At 55.0% G+C, this 17,276-nt stretch overlaps 1 protein-coding gene across 2 annotated transcripts in view; it reads right to left on the reverse strand.

The window, feature by feature from the left end:
- Positions 1-17,276, reverse strand: part of FRMD5 (FERM domain containing 5) — a 98,721-nt gene that overhangs the window by 9,046 nt on the left and 72,399 nt on the right. For both annotated transcript variants that reach the window (XM_054078093.1, XM_054078091.1), the window contains exons 3-11: positions 15,524-15,566; positions 14,891-14,969; positions 10,099-10,196; positions 8,195-8,318; positions 7,583-7,670; positions 4,317-4,405; positions 3,350-3,413; positions 2,001-2,092; positions 664-738 (exon numbers count right to left, since the gene is read on the reverse strand). In XM_054078093.1, coding sequence (XP_053934068.1) covers positions 664-738; positions 2,001-2,092; positions 3,350-3,413; positions 4,317-4,405; positions 7,583-7,670; positions 8,195-8,318; positions 10,099-10,196; positions 14,891-14,969; positions 15,524-15,566 — 752 coding nt within the window. The remainder of the gene's footprint in view (positions 1-663; positions 739-2,000; positions 2,093-3,349; positions 3,414-4,316; positions 4,406-7,582; positions 7,671-8,194; positions 8,319-10,098; positions 10,197-14,890; positions 14,970-15,523; positions 15,567-17,276) is intronic.

A 17,276-nucleotide genomic window follows, 5' to 3' on the forward strand; every position in this document is an offset into this window, starting at 1 on the left:
CAGAAGCTCTGCAGGGCCAAGTTGCAAGCAGCCCCCGGCATGGCTGGACCCCTCTCCAGGCACCCGGGCCAGGGCTCTCCCACAGCACTGGAGGAAACTACAATATTTGCAGCACGGATAGGCTGGGCTGGCAATTTGGCTGCCAAATTTTGCTGCTTCTCCTGGCATGAGGAGCTGAACACCATGGGGGTCACCTCCTCCCCGGATGGGGGACACAAGCCTCGGGTGTGTGGGCCCTCCTGTGCCAGTGAGGGGGGAGACAGCATCGTGCACCTTGCAGCTGGGGATGCTCTGTGGGCTCTCAGCCTGCAGAGGTCCCAGGTCCAGGCTCTTGCTCCAGGGCCAGGGAAGAGCAACCCCCCTGCCAGGAATTTAGGAACCGCAGTGGTTCGTTTCACTCCTTGTTCTCAAAAACTAAGCTCCAAATCCTCTCATCCTCTCCCCTCCTGTCCCTCCAAAAATCTGCCTTTTCAGGGCAGGGGAGAGGGATGTCAGCTGTGAAACATGGAAAGAAGCGGTGATAGTCTCAGTGAGGCCACAATCCTGCAACAGGAGAACCTCCAGTGGCAGGAGGACCCATAGCTGGTCCTCGAAGTGCTTCAGCACCTCCAACAGAGCATCCGAAATCACATGCAGTAGCTGCTACTTACAGTCAGTATTTACCTGTATCGGAACCGGCTCCCCTTGAAGAACAAGTTGCTGCTGGACACTGTCCGGACCTGGCTCGACTTCTCCAACCTGCAACAGCACCAAGAGCTGTGTGAGCACCCCAGTAGCACTGGCAGGTGGGACATGAGCACCTGGACAATCACTGGAGATGCAAAGCACCACCAGGAGTGAATCAAGCCACAGGCAGAGATGCAGTGGCACTGGCTGGTGGGGCACGAGCATCTGGACCACCAAGTCACCACCCCCAGCTCTCTGTGCCAGCACAGGCTGACCCTGCTGGCAGCAGGAGCGTTGGCCACCAGGAGTGTCTGCATGCAGGAGCTGCACGGGGCTGAAGCTCCCCAGGGAAGGAACCAAACCCCTAACTTCGCAGGAATAAGGGCATCAGCCCATCCCACACAGGCTGGCACTCGCTGCAGTCAACCCGGCCAGCAGCAAAGAAAACCGCCAGGAGGGCTGGTCCTGTCACCTCCTCGTCCCACGGGAACCGGTCCCTTGTCCCAGGAGGAGCTCAGCAGCACCTTGGCTAAGCCCACAAGTCTACGGTTCCGGGTGCATAATCCCGTGGTAATTTCCTGACACGATTAATCATTAACAGATTTGTAAAGCAATATCGCAATTTCATTCCGTGTTAATAGAATGAGAAATGAAACCTGCTGATTGCAGTATTCCCAAAGAGAATACATCACACACTTTATCCCACGTCTCGCTGATTAAAATAAAACTCATTACGAAGCATAAAGCTGGCTATTTTTAAGAACCACATGAGTGGGATGGTAAAACCAAACCCTTCCACCTGCTTTTTTGGCCCAGCCCAGCTCATGACCTCTCTCTTTCTGCCTGACATCCCAATGGACCCAACCAGAGGCAAAAAAGCAGCCTCGATTCCTGGGGACCAGGGAGCCCAGAGCTCCTGGGAAGAGGAAAACCTTTCCCCGTCCTCCCCAGGCAGGAGCTGGCAGTGCTCAGGTGTGAGCCAGAGCCAGGCAGCCACAGCGATGGTCCCTTGAGCCACTGTCCCCAGCTGCCCGTGCTCACGGCTGCAGCCCAGACCGCCCCCGGTTCTGCGGTCCCTTCACTATTTCCCCTGAATAATTTACTCATCCCCAAATTGCTCAGAAGCAGATTATTTCTGCGAGTTTTTGAACCTTCCCAGTTACAAAGAAGGCTTTTCCACAGCACCCGGGGCACTGTCTGGACTGCAGCAGGGATTGCAGTGCCAGATTCAGCACAAGCAGATCCTGCAAAGCCATTCTGAAAATCCACCCTCGAGTATCAGGGCAGAAAATATCCCTGAGTTTTGCTGCACACTGCTGCAGCCCGGCACTCACTTGTAGAAAGCCTGGTTCTCTATCCCACACTTCCAGAGGTGCTTGCAGGCTTCTGGCGTCGGGGCAAAATATGTAAGAACGATTTTCTTTTCCTAAAGAAGAAAGAGAAGGAGTTGGCACGGGAATAGAGGAGTGGTGCCCACACGTGGAGAGTGTGGAGCTGGGAAACAGCACCGACACGGGTGGATCTTCCTCCAGAGCCCCCAGTGCACAGGGCACGCCAGAGTCCCGGCCAGCACCCGGTGTGGTGCTTTGCAGGTGGGATGGGCAGCCGTTCACGCCAGTGCCTGGCCACGCTCCCCTCTTCTTTTTCTGCCTTTTTGAATGTCCAGAAATACATTTTTTTTTAGAAAAATATCTCATGCTGGTGGCTTGCGTGGCAGCCAGTTTCATCCAGAGGTTTCCCGGCTGGTTTCCTGGAGCAGGGCTAATTGGGCAGGGTGGTGGTTAGGGATAACCACCACGAGCCCAACCACCGTGAGCCCAACTGCAGCACGTGGCTGTGCTGGGCAGGCAGGGCGAGAACCTGCTGAGGGCAGAGGTCTCGCCATGGCCTGGCCCGGGGCTAACCTGGCGTCTGCAGGCTCTGGCGCTCGGAGCAAGGCACCTGTGGGAGCAGGAAGTGACCCCAGTGCTGTCACCGAGCTGCAGCACCCATCACCATGGAATCACAGAACGCTTTGGGTTGGAAGGGACCTCAAAGCCCATCCAGTCCCATCCCCTGCCATGGGCAGGGACACCTCCCACTGGATCAGGGGCTCCAAGCCCCATCCGACCTGGCCTGGAACACCTCCAGGGATGGGGCAGCCACCACTGCTCTGGGCAACCTGGGCCAGGGCCTCCCCTCCCTCACAGCAAAACATTTCTCCTTAAGATCTCATTTCAATCTCCCCCCTTTCAGCTGAAAAACATTCCGCTCATCCTGTACCTGCACTCCCTGATCAAGAGCCCCTCCCCAGCTCTCCTGCAGCCCCTTTCAGTCCTAGAAGCTGCTCTAAGGTCTCCCTGAGCCTTCTCCAGGCTGAACAACTCCAACTCTCTCAGCCTGTCCTTGTACAGGAGGTTCTCCAGCCCTTGGATCATCTCCATGGCCTCCTCTGGACTCTCTGCAACAGCTCCATGTCCTTCCTGTGCTGAAGACTCCAGAACTGGATGCAGGGCTCCAGGTGGGGTCTCACCAGAGAGGAGCAGAGGAGCAAAAGTAGAACAGAGAGGCAGAGGGGCAAAGACACTAAACCCATGTCCCTGCACAGCCAGGCACAGGGCGATGCGGAAGCTGCATGGAGAACCTGCTGAAGCAACGACCGTGGCTGCACTTGACAAGTCTCACAGTAAGGAAAAGCACTCACCTCTTTCTGACTTACATACAAGTAGAAAGTCTTCCCTTCAAACTTCATTTTGGTCACCTCGTTCCTGAAACACCAAAGACAGGCAGGTGAGAGGCTGGATCCCAGGAGCAGCTCTGGGCAAAGTGCTTGCCGGGAGCTGCAGGTCACAAGCTGGTCTTTCGGGGACAGCAGCGGGGCAGCCTCAAGACCCTGAGTTCAATCTCTGGGAGGTACCATGGGGCGGTGAGAGGAGCCTGGGCTCAGAACCCTCCCCCATGGAAAGGGGGATGCCCTGGGGTGAGGCTGATGGTCTCCAGGGACCTTATCACAGGGCACCAACCAGGTGGCAATCTCAGCAGCCAAAATCCAAGATGCAACAAAGACCAAGGAACAACATTGTGTTCAGAGGGGCTGGGGAGCTTTTGGTGTGTTGGCCAACACATGGACAATGCAAGTTAACATTGACAAATGTAGAAAATAAGAAGTTTGAGGGCAACAAAGCAAAGGGAGAGAGAGAGACTGCGGCTCGTACAGGACAGCCCTGACAGACTGACCAGCATCAGGCTTAGGGATCAGGGTAGTGCTGTCCTGAGAGACCGTAGCCCAGTGTACGGCTGTGGAGCCAGAGAGGCTTCTGTGATCCTCCAAGGTGGGCAGAGAGAGGTGACACTCTAGGTACCCACCACAGGCTCTGATCTGCACCATCCTCCCTGTGAGCCCTGTGCCCTGGCAGCACAGCGACCACACGGCACTGTGAGGAGGACCTGTTTTCTCCTGTTCCTGAGATGCAAGATCACTGGTGCGAGGGCGTGCAGAGCATGGGATGGGTTTTCCAGCTGCTGCAGCATCACTGCCTGCCACGTTCCCTGTTCGGACCCCATCCCAGCTCAGACATGGGCACTGGGGGCACTGAGCGAGCCGAAGTGAAGCAGCCAGCGTGGCTCCAAGCAAGCTGGGCACTGCAGGCGGTGCCAGAGTGGGAACTCACCACTTGATGAAGTGAACTCTCTTGTTTCCCTGCAGAACAACAAACCCGAAGGGAGTGAAGGCCAAAAACGCTGCATTCCCTGACACATCCTGGAAGAAAACAGCAATTGCTCAGCGGACCTGGCAAAGCTCACAGGCCCTTGGCAACCTCAGCCCCGAAGGAGGTGGTAGCGCAGAATCCCAAGAATGGGCTCTACCAGCAAGATGCTCCTGGCAGGTCCACCCGGACCAGGACACCCTGCACACACAGCAAAACTCACAGCAAATAACAGGGCAGCCAGTTCAGCGGCACTAATGAGGAGAAACCGCAACCCGGCTCCCAGACCCAGCAGCTCTGGAGAGCGAAGGCAGTGCCTCACAAGCCCTTTCACTGATAATTAAACCAGAAAATGGTAAAAACCTGTTATGCTTGACTTGGAGCCCTGCGCAGCCAGTGCAGCTGGGCGGCATCGCGATGGTTTAAACCAAATAATTAGTGTCATGTATGGAGCAAGGCAGCAGTTTAACTTAATCACAACGTCTAGACTCCAGGGAAGCAATCATTAACTGCACTGGTGTGCACGGAAAAAAAAACAGATGTATGCTGAGTTTAAAAAATATTATGAAACAGCTGTGGCTGCTTGGTGATTGTTAGAGCCACTCTGACTCTTATTTGGCTGGAAGATGTCCTGGTGGCTTTCGAAGGATGCTGAGCCAAAGGGAAGGGGCACACCACGCTTAGGATTTCTGGTGCATTGGGCAGGAAAAGCAGGCAAGGAATTACACGGGTGGTTACAGAAGAGCGATGCTGGTTTGGTGTCTGCAAAGTTTTCTTGAAGGAAAGCGTGGCACAGGACGTCTCAGTGGTGAGTGGTGCTGCCCATGGGGCTGATTTGATGATCGCTGGGATGCCCCGTGCCCAGGATCTCCCCAGCTCAGAGGTACAACTGCCCCACTTTGCTCCCAGTTGTGCCCTTCGCTGGCTTAATCAGGAGGAGAGACAACATCTCTGCTCTTTGCTTTCCAACCTAGGACACTGGATCTCGGTTACTCTGCTGGCACAGGACAGGGACGGCAGGGAGCCAGTGTTGTGATGAGGTCTTCAAATTTGAGCGCAGTATGAATTGGTTTTAAATACACATTAGATCAAAAATCCATCTTCATCAGTCAAAAGCAAATAGCCAAAAGCAGAGAGCCCTGACCCTCAACCCAATGCCCTGCACAATGCAAGATGTGGTCCCTGAACTCTCATGTCTGAGGTCATCATAGAATGGTTTGAGTTGGAATGGACTTTAAAGATCATCCAATTCCAACCCCCCTGCCATGGGCAGGGACACCTCCCACTGGCTCAGGCTGCCCAAGGCCCATCCAACCTGGCCTGGAACCCCTCCAGAGATGGGGCAGCCACAGCTTCCCTGGGCAACCTGGGCCAGGGCCTCACCACCCTCACTGTAAAGAATTTCTTCCTCATGTCTGGTCTACATCTGCCCCTCTCCAATCTAAAGCAATTTCCCCTCGTCCTATCCCCACAAGCCTTTGTGAACAGCCCCTCTCCAGCTTTCTTGTAGCCCCTTCAGGTACTGGAAGGTTTCTATAAGGTCTCCTTGGAGCCTTCTCTTCTCCAGGCTGAACCACCCCAACTCTCCCAGCCTGGCAGCAGCCCCGTCTTGCAGCCAAAGGAAGATTGCTGTGTATCTTTGTAGAAACCAGCCCGCAGGTGATGCACCAGCCTGGCAGCAGCTCCGGCCCTGGGCTGCTCAAAGCTCTGCTTTGGCTCTTCCCTGAACCTAAAGGGGAGTAAGAGCAAAGCACAGACCCCCCCAGCACTGGCGCTGAGCCAGACGTGCTGAGCATCGCTCCCAGGGCAGCACAGCCCAATGCAGCTGGCAATGCGGAGAGCTGAACGACCACGATGATTCTGCTCCTTTGGCCTGGCACAGCCTGCCAGAAAGTGGGACAGTCCCCGCGCAGGCCGGGTGCATTCACTGCCAATGGGTATTTATGTGATGCAATTCATTAACAGCCCTGGGACCACAGAGCGGGCGCCACCCCGAGAGTACAACTCCCCCTGCTCTGCACGCTGCGCCCATCTGCGCGCGGTGGGACTCAAAGGGACCAGCGAGAGCCACACACATCTGCAGTCACAGAATCACAGAATCACAGAATCACCAGGTTGGAAAGGACCCATTGGATCATCGAGTCCAACCATTCCTAACACTCCCTAAACCATGTCCCTCAGCACTTCATCCACCCGTTCCTTAAACACCTCCAGGGAAGGCGACTCGACCCCCTCCCTGGGCAGCTGTTCCAGTGCCCAATGACTCTTACTGTGAAGAATTTTTTTCTGATATCCAACCTGAACCTCCCCTGACGGAGCTTCAGGCCATTCCCCCTTGTCCTGTCCTCTGTCACTTGGGAGAAGAGCCCAGCTCCCTCCTCTCCACAACCTCCTTTCAGGTAGTTGTAGAGAGCAATAAGGTCTCCCCTCAGCCTCCTCTTCTCCAGGCTAAACAACCCCAGCTCTCTCAGCCGCTCCTCGTCAGACTTGTTCTCCAGCCCCTCACCAGCTTCGTTGCTCTTCTCTGGACACGCTCCAGAGCCTCAACATCCTTCTTGTGGTGAGGGGTCCAGAACTGAACACAGTATTTGAGGTGCGGTCTCACCAGTGCCGAGTACAGAGGGAGAATAACCTCCCTGGCCCTGCTGGTGACCCCATTTCTGATCCAAGCCAAGATGCCATTGGCCTTCTTGGCCACCTGGGCACACTGCTGGCTCATGTTCAGTCGGCTGTCAACCAGCACCCCCAGGTACTTCTCTTCCGTGCAGTCAATAAAAAGCATTTCAAACAGCAAACTGGATTCCTGGCCAGGGGAGAGCAAGGCGATAGGCTGTCTCCGGCAGATTAATGCTCACTGCTTTCTCAGACGTATCACCAACCTTGTTCTGCCTCCAAATTACAGGCTTCAGCAGACAGTGATGGGCCACTGTCTTTTATAGCTGTTTGCATGTGGAAATGCTTTCTCATGGCTTCCCAAAACACTCTCTGGGAGGAATTCAGACCACTCTCTGCCTCCCCTGTCCCCTCTGAGCACCCATGCCTGCTTCGGGCTGGTTTTTTTGGCCAGAAGGGGCTGCTGGCTCCGGCGCATCCCACACACCACAGCTCTGTAGGCATGGAAGCTCAAATGGCTGCACTTGGGACAGGGACAGGCAGTGGCCCCTGGCAGATTGCTCCCAGCTGGAGCGAGAAATTCCATCCAAGGAAGAGTGTTGAGAGAAGTGTTTTACCTTGCAAGGGTGTGGGTCGACCCCGTAGGTCTCCAGAGTCTGGGCCTTCCTGAGGAAATTCAGCTCTGAAGTAGCTGGTGTCTGCCCGCTGCAGGAGGAGAAAAGGAGAAATGAATATCCATGGAAGACATGAAAGTGGAACTCAGTCCTCGGCTGCAGGGTTTCTGTTAACAGGAGGCATCAGTCATTGCAATTCCCATTGCATTCATCAGCAAATCCACCTACAGCAGGAGACCAGCACTGACACCAGCCTCTCTCCTCCTGCCGGCCCTATTCAGCAGGAGAAAACCCAACCCTGCAGCACCAGGAAGGACCAAAATTTGGAATTATCTGCAAAATTTAGGACTGAATTAGAATCGTGGAATGGTTCGGGTTGGAAGGACCTCAAAGCCCATCCAGTCCCACCCCTGCCATGGGCAGGGACACCTCCCACTGGATCAGGGGCTCCAAGCCCCATCCAACCTGGCCTGGAACCCCTCCAGGGATGGGGCAGCCACCACTTCTCTGGGTAACCTGGGCCAGGACCTCCCCACCCTAAGAGGAACAAATCCAACCGTGCAGTGATCCCCGCAGCAGCCAACGCTCCCGCTCAGTGAAGCTTTCCAGCCGTACCTCAGCTCTGACTTGTGTATCTCTGCAATTTTCCTCTCCAGCTTCTCAGAGTGCTTGGGGAAGAACTGGAACTTGGAGCTGTAGCCTTCAGGATGCTTCCCTGGGTCATAGTCCCCGATCTCAGCTGGTGGGAGGCAGAACCAGTCAGGAACAACAGCAGAACGTGGACCACAATGAGCACCCTCATCCCAGCAGAACCCGCCCTGGGGCACAGGGCTGGGGCTCAGAGCATCCAGGAGCACCACTCCAACCTGGCCACGCTTCCCACTGGGAAGGAGCATTTATAAAGCATTAACTGCATCCAATTTATGTCACCATTTGCTTTGGAATCCCCCACCAGCAGATAATCGCTGTCCCAAATTTATTAATTCCTCAAGCTGTTTGCCAAGCTGTTTGCCAGGTCTGCTGCTGTTTGTCGGGTCCCAACTGGCTGCGAACAAGACTGGGAGTGAATTCTGCTGGCCCAGCAGATCCAGAGCCTTAACAAAAATAGAATTAGTTGGGAATCTGTAAAGCGATATTGAGGAAAGCTCCTTTCCCACCACCCGGCCTGGCGAGGTGCCGCTGGGTGGCAATGGGTTGTCCCAGCAGCTCCGTTCTGTGGTGGCACTGCCTGCAACGGCTGTGGGCAGGGATTGATCCCCACCTGGAGAAGCTGCTTCAAGTGTGGGCAAGCCAAAAGCTCAGCAACAGGAGGTCTGTCCTCAAGACAATCCCAGTGGCCCTAACCCTGAGACCAGGATGCAGAAATGCTCAAGCCAAGCTGATTTCTGAGCTCAGCCCAGCTCTCTGCTCGGCACAGGCTGATGCAGCTCTGCTCCCTTTCCACCTCCCCATGGGAGCCATCAGCAATTGCTGCTGGCATTGAGCTCTAGCTGGTGTCTCCTGCTGGGATTTACAAGAACCCGGCAGCCTCCAGCCGCTGGGGATGAAAGGACCTTGCTCTCATTTAATTCCCTCCAGCCTCAGGTCCTAAGCGCAATGCAGACGTTGCATCAATTTTTATGTTTCCTGCTTAAAGCACTGAAAAGCAGGAAAGCTGCTGGTACCTTGAAATAACCCAAAACCACTTCAGAACTGAAATTTGTCTTTTTTGACTGCTGGGGCTTATCTCCTCAGCTCGTCCTGAGGATGTGACCAGAGGCACCGGAGGACTGCATCGCACCAAGCCGAGCACGCTCCAGCAGGGAAGCCCATTCGCATGCCCAGCACCACGGTGCTAATGGCATGACGATGTACTTGGTTGCCATACCAGCACAACCAGCTTTCCGAACAGCCCGACAGTCCTTGCTGAGCATCTCAGTGACACTGGCCACCTTGGTACTCTCCCTGTCACAGCCAGTGGAGACAAGAGCAGGCAGAGACACGCCAGCAGGAAAACAGGCAGGAGGTTTTTCCTGCTCCCAACTCCATCAGCACCTCTGCAACTTGCTGACAAAGGCACTTTCTTTGCCCTGGCGCTCGGCAGCAAGCAATGAGCTTACCCAAGGCCATTTTCATCTGTTCTAGCAATCAGCGAGCCTGCAGTTCACCCTGAGCCCTGTCTGCAACCGCACATCACAGGCACTTGTCAGAGTTCCTGCAGGCTGTGCGCAGCCCCGGGGAGGGGAAGGACTTTGTCACAGGGCTGCATCTGTGGCTGGAGAAGTGCAGAACAGGCTGGATTAGCCAAGGGGCCAAAGGCATCAGGGAGCAGACAGCAGCACAGTGCTGTGGGGGAGACCCCAACAGCAGTCCTCACCCTCTGTTAGCCCAGCACTGCCCGGCACAGGCACAGCCTCGAAGCACGAGCTCCACGCTGGCAGGATGACAATTGTATTCTAGGTGCAGCAAGCTGTTGTACGTGAAATAATGTAATCGGTACTTAGCATGAAAAGGAAATTTATCTTGTCAAAAAGCATTACCTTGAAGGATATAGGCAGCCAACAATGCAGCATCCGAGGTCTTGCAGAGGAGACGGCCGTGGTAGAGATCCCTTTTGATCTGCAGGAAGACTAAATACCTGAGGACAGAAGAGAAGAGTCCATTTATTAAGCAAAGTTTAAATCACCTAAACAAGCAATTTAGTTGTGGAGTATCTGCCACAAGACACTTGCACCAACATGGCTCTCCAGCAGCCCATTCACAGGACGTCACACTTCCAGGAGAGCGCAAGTGAGAATAACCAGGCAGCTGCCCCCAGGTTAGGGTCAGCACTGGGGCTCAGACCCACGCGTCCCAGCCTCACTCCAGCCCACAGGGACACGGCACATGCTCTGGACTCGGCATGCGACCCGAGAGCTGATGAAGGTCTCCACTGATCTTGCCCCCCCACCAGCAGGGCCACGCAGCAGGGCAGAGCTGCTAGCAAGGACAAAGCTCCCTCGGGATGTGCATTCCCACCAGGGAAAACATGGAAAGGAGGAAACTAGGAGACAAGGAGGTGCTACTCCTTTCTGCCTGTCACACCCTGAAGTGCCTTGTGATCACAGAACCATAGAATTGTCAAGGTTGGGAAAGACCTCTCAGGTAATCCACTCCAACCATCAGCCCAACCTCACCGTGCCTACTAAACCATCTCCCAAAATGCCACATCTACAAGGTTTTTTAACCCCTCCAGGGTTAACCCCACCACTGCCCTGGGCAGCCTCTGCCAGGGTTTCACCACTCTTCCAGTAAAGAAATTTTCCCTAATATCCAATCCAAACCTCCCCTGGCAGAACTTGAGTCCATTTCCTCTCATCCTATCATTTGTTACTGGGTAGAAGAGCCCAGCACCCACCTCACCACAACCCTCTTTCAGGTAGCTGTAGAGCGCGATGGTGAAGACCCAGGTTCGGGCGGTGCAATCACAACCGCCCCAGCCCATCACGAGGTCACTGGGGCAGAGGTGCCTGGGCGTGATGCTCTGCAGGGGCTCTCGATGTCCTGAGCCCATCAGCCACTGCTGCGCTTCCCAATTCTGCATCTTCGCCCAGTTGCTCAGCTTCCCCCGAATAGTGATTTTCTCCTTTCCCCATCTTCCCGTATCCTCCCGGCTCTCTGTGTATGCTTCCCTCCTCCGTGCTTGATGATGGTCAGCACCACGTCACCCAGAGTGAGCCACCTCTGGCATTTGCCCATCTCTATCTCCATGCACCAAAGCCCAGGAAAGATAAATTATGTTGGGAAAATCACATATTTGAATAAATTTAAACCTCAGCAACAGTTTGGGCTGAGTCATGTGGCAAAGCATTGAGGAGAACCTTTGAATGGTAAAGCATAAGTCGTCGAGTGAAGGAGCAAAATGGAAATGGGAGCACCGAGAAATGTGTTTAAATAATCAGACTCGCGCTCTGCAATCTCTCTGTCATGCTCCATTGCTCAAATCCATATTTATGATGAGATAAACCACTAATTTTCACAGATAAAATATATTAAAGAGAAATTAAGATGCTAAAGTGTACTCGGTCCATGGGAAACTGAATTTTAAGCCCAGGTTTCAGCTGCAAGTGCAGCCGCAGCTCGAATGGCTGCGAGCACGGACGGCCCACCTACACGGGGCCTCAGCCTGGTGTGTGAGGGAGCTGTGGGCATCTAGGGGAGATCCAGGGGGTTGGGGGGACCATCAGCCTGGACCCTGACGGCCTGAGCCTGGCTGGGCTGCACAGCCCTGCACTTACACCAGCTGCAGGGCACAAAAGGAGCCAGGGTGGCTGCAGCCCTGAAGCCGGGCTCATGCTTTATTCATGGGCAGGAGAACATGTTCCTCTGCTCCCAGTCCCTGCCATCGCCTCTGGATCATCACCCGCCTCATCTCTCAGCATCCGGGGTGCCTCATGTAGGACCAGCCAGGATGGAGAGCCCAGTTTGTGCTGGCAAACACTGCCAGCAGCCTCGCCCGGCGCCAGCCCCGACCTCTCAGAACACGCACGATATCATGGGTTTAACCCTGCCAGCGCCCCAGCCCTTCGTGCACACCCCATCACAGAATCCCCCATTCCCTTTTGGCCCAGAAGGGCTGTAGATCCACAGAAACGGTCAGCAGGGGCCACACAGGTTTTCCAAAGCCTTGCAAATATCCCCTGGAAAGGGGAGCTTCCCGGGGGAGCGCTGGGCTCTGGGATGAGGACATTGAAGAAGTCTGAGCTTGAACCAGTGAGATCCCAGGCTAGCTCTGTCCCCAGGAGCCCACAAGGAGAAGGATGAAGGATGTGCAGGCACCAGGAGGTGAGATGCTCACCCTGAGTCCTTCACCAGGCACCCAGGGGCCAAGCTGGACACTCTGGCGTTCCCCCCACCCCCCACCCTGATGCTCTTGTGTCCACTCCCACCCTCCAAGGGTAAATCCCTGCCCTTCATTTCAATCCTCCTCACTGTGCTCCACAACTGCAGATGTTTGCTAAGCTCTGATTAAAGGGAGGAAACACAATTAATTGCTGTTTGTGCAGCTCGGTGCCCACACAATGGCCGTCACTGCTCAGAAACGCAGTCATTCCCATTTCACATTGAAATTACAGCCCGATGGGAGCAAAGGTAAATCTGCAAAGTGAATAAACGTCTCTTAAGCCAAGCAAGGAGATGGATCCATGTGGAACTATTCCCGGGAGCTTCTGTGGGTCCCCTACAATGTGCCTGTGCAAAAAACCAGACCAATCCTCTCCACAAAAGCTGATTACAGCCCATGTGCTGGCAGCAGCAGGAGCACCGGCATTTCGGACGTGAAGGCACTTCTAAGCAGGTGCCCAATGAATGTGCACAGGGCTCTTTCCAAATGCTTTCCTCCTCATCTGCACCTCCTGTCTGAGGTCAAACCTAAAGAACCAGAACTTTCTCAGGCTTCCAAAGGACATCATAAGGACTTTTTAGTTTTGACTTTTGTGTCCTTCCGTGAAACATGAGCAAAGCTTTCACAAGTTTTGTACATTCATAGAATCACAGAATGGTTTGGGTTGAAAGGGACCTCAAAGCCCATCCAGTCCCACCCCCTGCCACGAGCAAGGACACCTCCCACTGGATCAGGGGCTCCAAGCCCCATCCAACCTGGCCTTGAACCTCTCCAGGGATGGGGCAGCCACCACTGCTGTGGGCAACCTGGGCCAGGACCTCCCCACCCTCACAGGAAAATATTTCTCCTTAAGATCTCATCTCAATCTCCCCTCTTTCATCTCAAAACCATTCCCCCTCGTCCTTTCCCTGCACTCTGTGATCAAGACCTCCTCCCCAGCTTTCCCGTAGCCCCTTTCAGTGCTGGGAGCTGCTCTAAGCTCTCACCACAGCCTTATCTTCTCCAGGCTGAACAACCCCAACTCTCTCAGCCTGTCCTCGTACAGGAGGTGCTCCAGCCCTTGGATCATCTCTGTGGCCTCCTCTGGACTTGCTCCAACAGCTCCGTGTCCTTCCTGCTCTGAGGACTCCAGAAGCAAACAGAGGGCTCCAGGTGGGGTCTCACCAGAGAGGAGCAGAGGGGCAGAATCCCTTCCCTCTCGCTGACAAACCCCTTGCAAAGACAGCTGAGGGTTATTTGCAGCAATAATGGCCAAAGGCCCCAGGGTTAAAATGCAGAAGCCTTTAGTGAAGACACCAGCCCAGCTCCCTTGGGCAGAACCCGACCCTCCACGCCCCAGCAGGCAACCAGGGCTGTTGTGTCCAGAGATCCACAGTCAGGGTGTGTTTTCCAAAGCAGCTGCAATTTCTCCGCAAGTACTCTTCATGTCCTTCCTTCTGGCAGGAAGAGCGGCATGAAGAGCCTCTAAAGATAGAAACTCGAGAGAAGCGCTGTCAAGTTTCTGCATCGCACTTTATCGGCAGTTGCTCCCAGAGCATTCATGCCCCTTCCGTAAAAGGGATGTGGCTAAGTGCTTCCAGGGGACATCAAGGAAACTGGAGACACTCAAACCCTTCCCAGCAGAGCAAGCATGCATCGTGACACCCTGAGCTGAGGATGTGCTGAGGCAGTGGCTCTAACAGCTGATTCAGAAGCTGCAGGAGTGTCAGCAGAAGTCAGACTCTTATAATCATAGATTCATTAAGGTTAGAAAAGATCTCTAAGATCATCCACGCCAACCATCATCAACACAACCCCACCATGCCTGCTAAACCGTGTTCCAAAGTGACACACCTACACAGTTTTTGAACCCCTCCAGGGATGGAGACTTCCCCACTATCCCGGGCAGCCTCTGCCAAGGCTTCGCCACTCTTTTGGTAAAGGAATTCTTCTTAATATCCAATTTAAACTTCCCCCGGCACAAGAAGAACTTCTCTTGCAGGAGAAGTTTTGTTTTCGCCTGCATCCTCCTTCCCACACTGGCTGGCCCCAGGGTTTCCAGCTGGAAGGAGGATTTTGGAGAACTGCAGGGAAGGGCAGCCCAGGAGCTGTTCCACAGGGGCAGGATGGTACCAGAGCCGTGCTGGACGTTACAGCTGACAGTGTTGTGCGCAGGGCAAGCTGCCCTGGCAACGCAGGGTTTGTAGCTGACTGCAGCCGAAAAACGAGTCAGTAGGATTAGACCCACAGGGAGTGCTCCCCACCAGGCACAGAGGCTCCAGAGCATGGGTGAGCATTCCCATACCTTTTCCACCACTGCTGGGACAACCCTGGAACATCCAGGCTTGTTGGGAAACCTAAATGGTTGTTGCTCTGTCTTGACCATAAAGCAAAGCTCAGCAGGGTGTGTTCCCACCTCAGCTGAGCCCTCGTTGCCCGGTCTGGCAGGTGCCTGCGTGCCGGCGTCTTACCTGGTGATCTCCTCCTTCAGCGCAGCGGGGTCCGTGGGATAAAACTTCACGCGGAAGCACATGGTGAAGGGAGGCTGGGCTGCAGGGAGAGCAGCGATACTGCAGTCACCCGATGACAAGGCTTGTCCCCTCCATCCTCTTGAACAGCTCAGCTCGAGGAGGCAGCTGGGTGTTGCTGGGGGTCTCACCAGCCCTCCCCGCTACCCTCAAACGCACCCAGCCGCCCTTGGCACAGGCGGAGCAGAGGGGTGAGGGGTTGCTTATCGCTGTGATGGCCATTGGGGCAGGGGATGTCCCCGGTAGTGCCATGAGGAAGCTCCCACAGAACTGTTTGCCGCCAAACAACCCACTCCCCACTCGCTGAGTGGGGCCCATTTGCTCATTCCCATCATCTCTCTCCTGATCTCTGGCAAAGCCCCACGGCAGCTGAGATAGCACTGGGGCAGCGGAGGCTGATCCCTCTTTGACCCAGCAGGACAGCTTTGGGGATAACCAACAAGGCCCTTTTTTTTTATTTTCTAGGAGATGTGCTGGGAATTGACCCCAGAGAGCAAGGATTGGGGAGGATGGAATTGTATCTGAACCGAAGAGAGCACGCAACGCTTCCCCAGGATGTCGGCCCACAGCACTTACCCCTCATCTGCTTCACTACTGACTTGGTGAACTCCAGCCAATGCTGAAAGGAAAAAAAGAGGGTAATTAAAGCAACTCAAACAAATGTTTTCAGTTAATGACATTGACTCTTCTGGGCAAAATTAAGGAAATAAAGAAACCCCGCTGCTTGAAATAAAATCACACTTTGTGGCAGAACTGAGGAGCTGCTCAGCAGAAGCGGAGGGGCTGCAGCCCCAGCCCGCAGCCAAAGCAGGGTCTGAGCAGGTCCTGAGCCCCATCCTCCTCATCTGATGCCTTTTTCTCTGCTTGGCCCCAGAGAAAACCAAGCTCTCCGCATCCCCTCTTGGCATCCCCCAAGGCAGTGGCACAGTCGGGCTCTGCTGGTGCCAGGTGGGTGGTTGTGCTTCCTCGGCGCCCAGCCGCGACCTTGTGGCAGCCCCAGGAGTGGTGCTGGGCAGAGGCACCTCCCTGTGCAGACACAGCTCCTGATGCAGGAGGTTTTGGGAAGCCTGGGGTGTGAGGCAGCCCCGAGGGATCCTATGGTCGCTGGCAGCAAGCACTCCCAGCGCACTGGGATGGTGACAGGAATGGTTCCTGGAATAGCTGCCCCACTCCCAGGAATCTACTGCAGTGCCAAGGGAACATCCAGGTCATGACAGTCCCCACCACCCTGGGAAGAAGCGCCGTTGTCTTTTGGACTAGGCTGGAACGGTCTTAGAGCTGGCATCGCCACCCGTGGGACACGCAACGGAGCACCGGGAAGTGCCAGCAAGGAGGCAGGGTCTTTTGCTCTCTGTTTCCTCACTTGGTGGAATCTCTGCACTCTCCACAGCTACATCTCTGGGCTGAGGCCAATGGCGTGAGGTTCAACAAGGCCAAATGCCGGGTCCTGCACTTGGGGCACAACAACCCTATGCAGCGCTACAGACGGGGGGAAGAGTGGCTGGAGAGCTGCACGGAGGAGAAGGACCTGGGGGTAATGGTTGACAGCAACTGAACATGAGCCAGCAGTGTGCCCAGGGGGCCAAGAAGGCCAACGGCATCTTGGCTTGGATCAGAAATGGGGTCACCAGCAGGTCCAGGGAGGTGATTCTCCCTCTGTACTCGGCACTGGTGAGACCGCACCTCGAATACTGTGTTCAGTTCTGGGCCCTCACCACAAGAAGGATGTTGAGGCTCTGGAGTGTGTCCAGAGAAGAGCAACGAAGCTGGTGAGGGGCTGGAGAACGTCTTACGAGGAGCGGCTGAGAGAGCTGGGGTTGTTTAGCCTGGAGAAGAGGAGGCTGAGGGGAGACCTTATTACTCTCTACAACTACCTGAAAGGAGGTTGTGGAGAGGAGGGAGCTGGGCTCTTCTCCCAAGTGACAGAGGACAGGACAAGGGGGAATGGCCTGAAGCTCCGTCAGGGGAGGGTCAGGTTGGATATCAGAAAAAAATTCTTCACAGTAAGAGTCATTGGGCACTGGAACAGCTGCCCAGGGAGGGGGTCGAGTCGCCTTCCCTGGAGGTGTTTAAGGAACGGGTGGATGAAGTGCTGAGGGACATGGTTTAGGGAGTGTTAGGAATGGTTGGACTCGATGATCCAATGGGTCTTTTCCAACCTTGTGATTCTTTGTGATCTCCCTCGCCTCAGCCCCCCTGGGCAGCGCATGGGCTCCTCCTGGACATGCTTCCAAATGGAGAGGTTTTCGCTCTGCCACACTTCGTCCCGGTAGGAGCTGGAGCCGTGCCCGGTGCGCGCTGCAGGCTGTGGCTCCCAGTCCAGCCCCAG

Source organism: Cuculus canorus, chromosome 12 (genome assembly GCF_017976375.1).
Source record: "Cuculus canorus isolate bCucCan1 chromosome 12, bCucCan1.pri, whole genome shotgun sequence".
Classification (NCBI taxonomy): domain Eukaryota; kingdom Metazoa; phylum Chordata; class Aves; order Cuculiformes; family Cuculidae; genus Cuculus; species Cuculus canorus.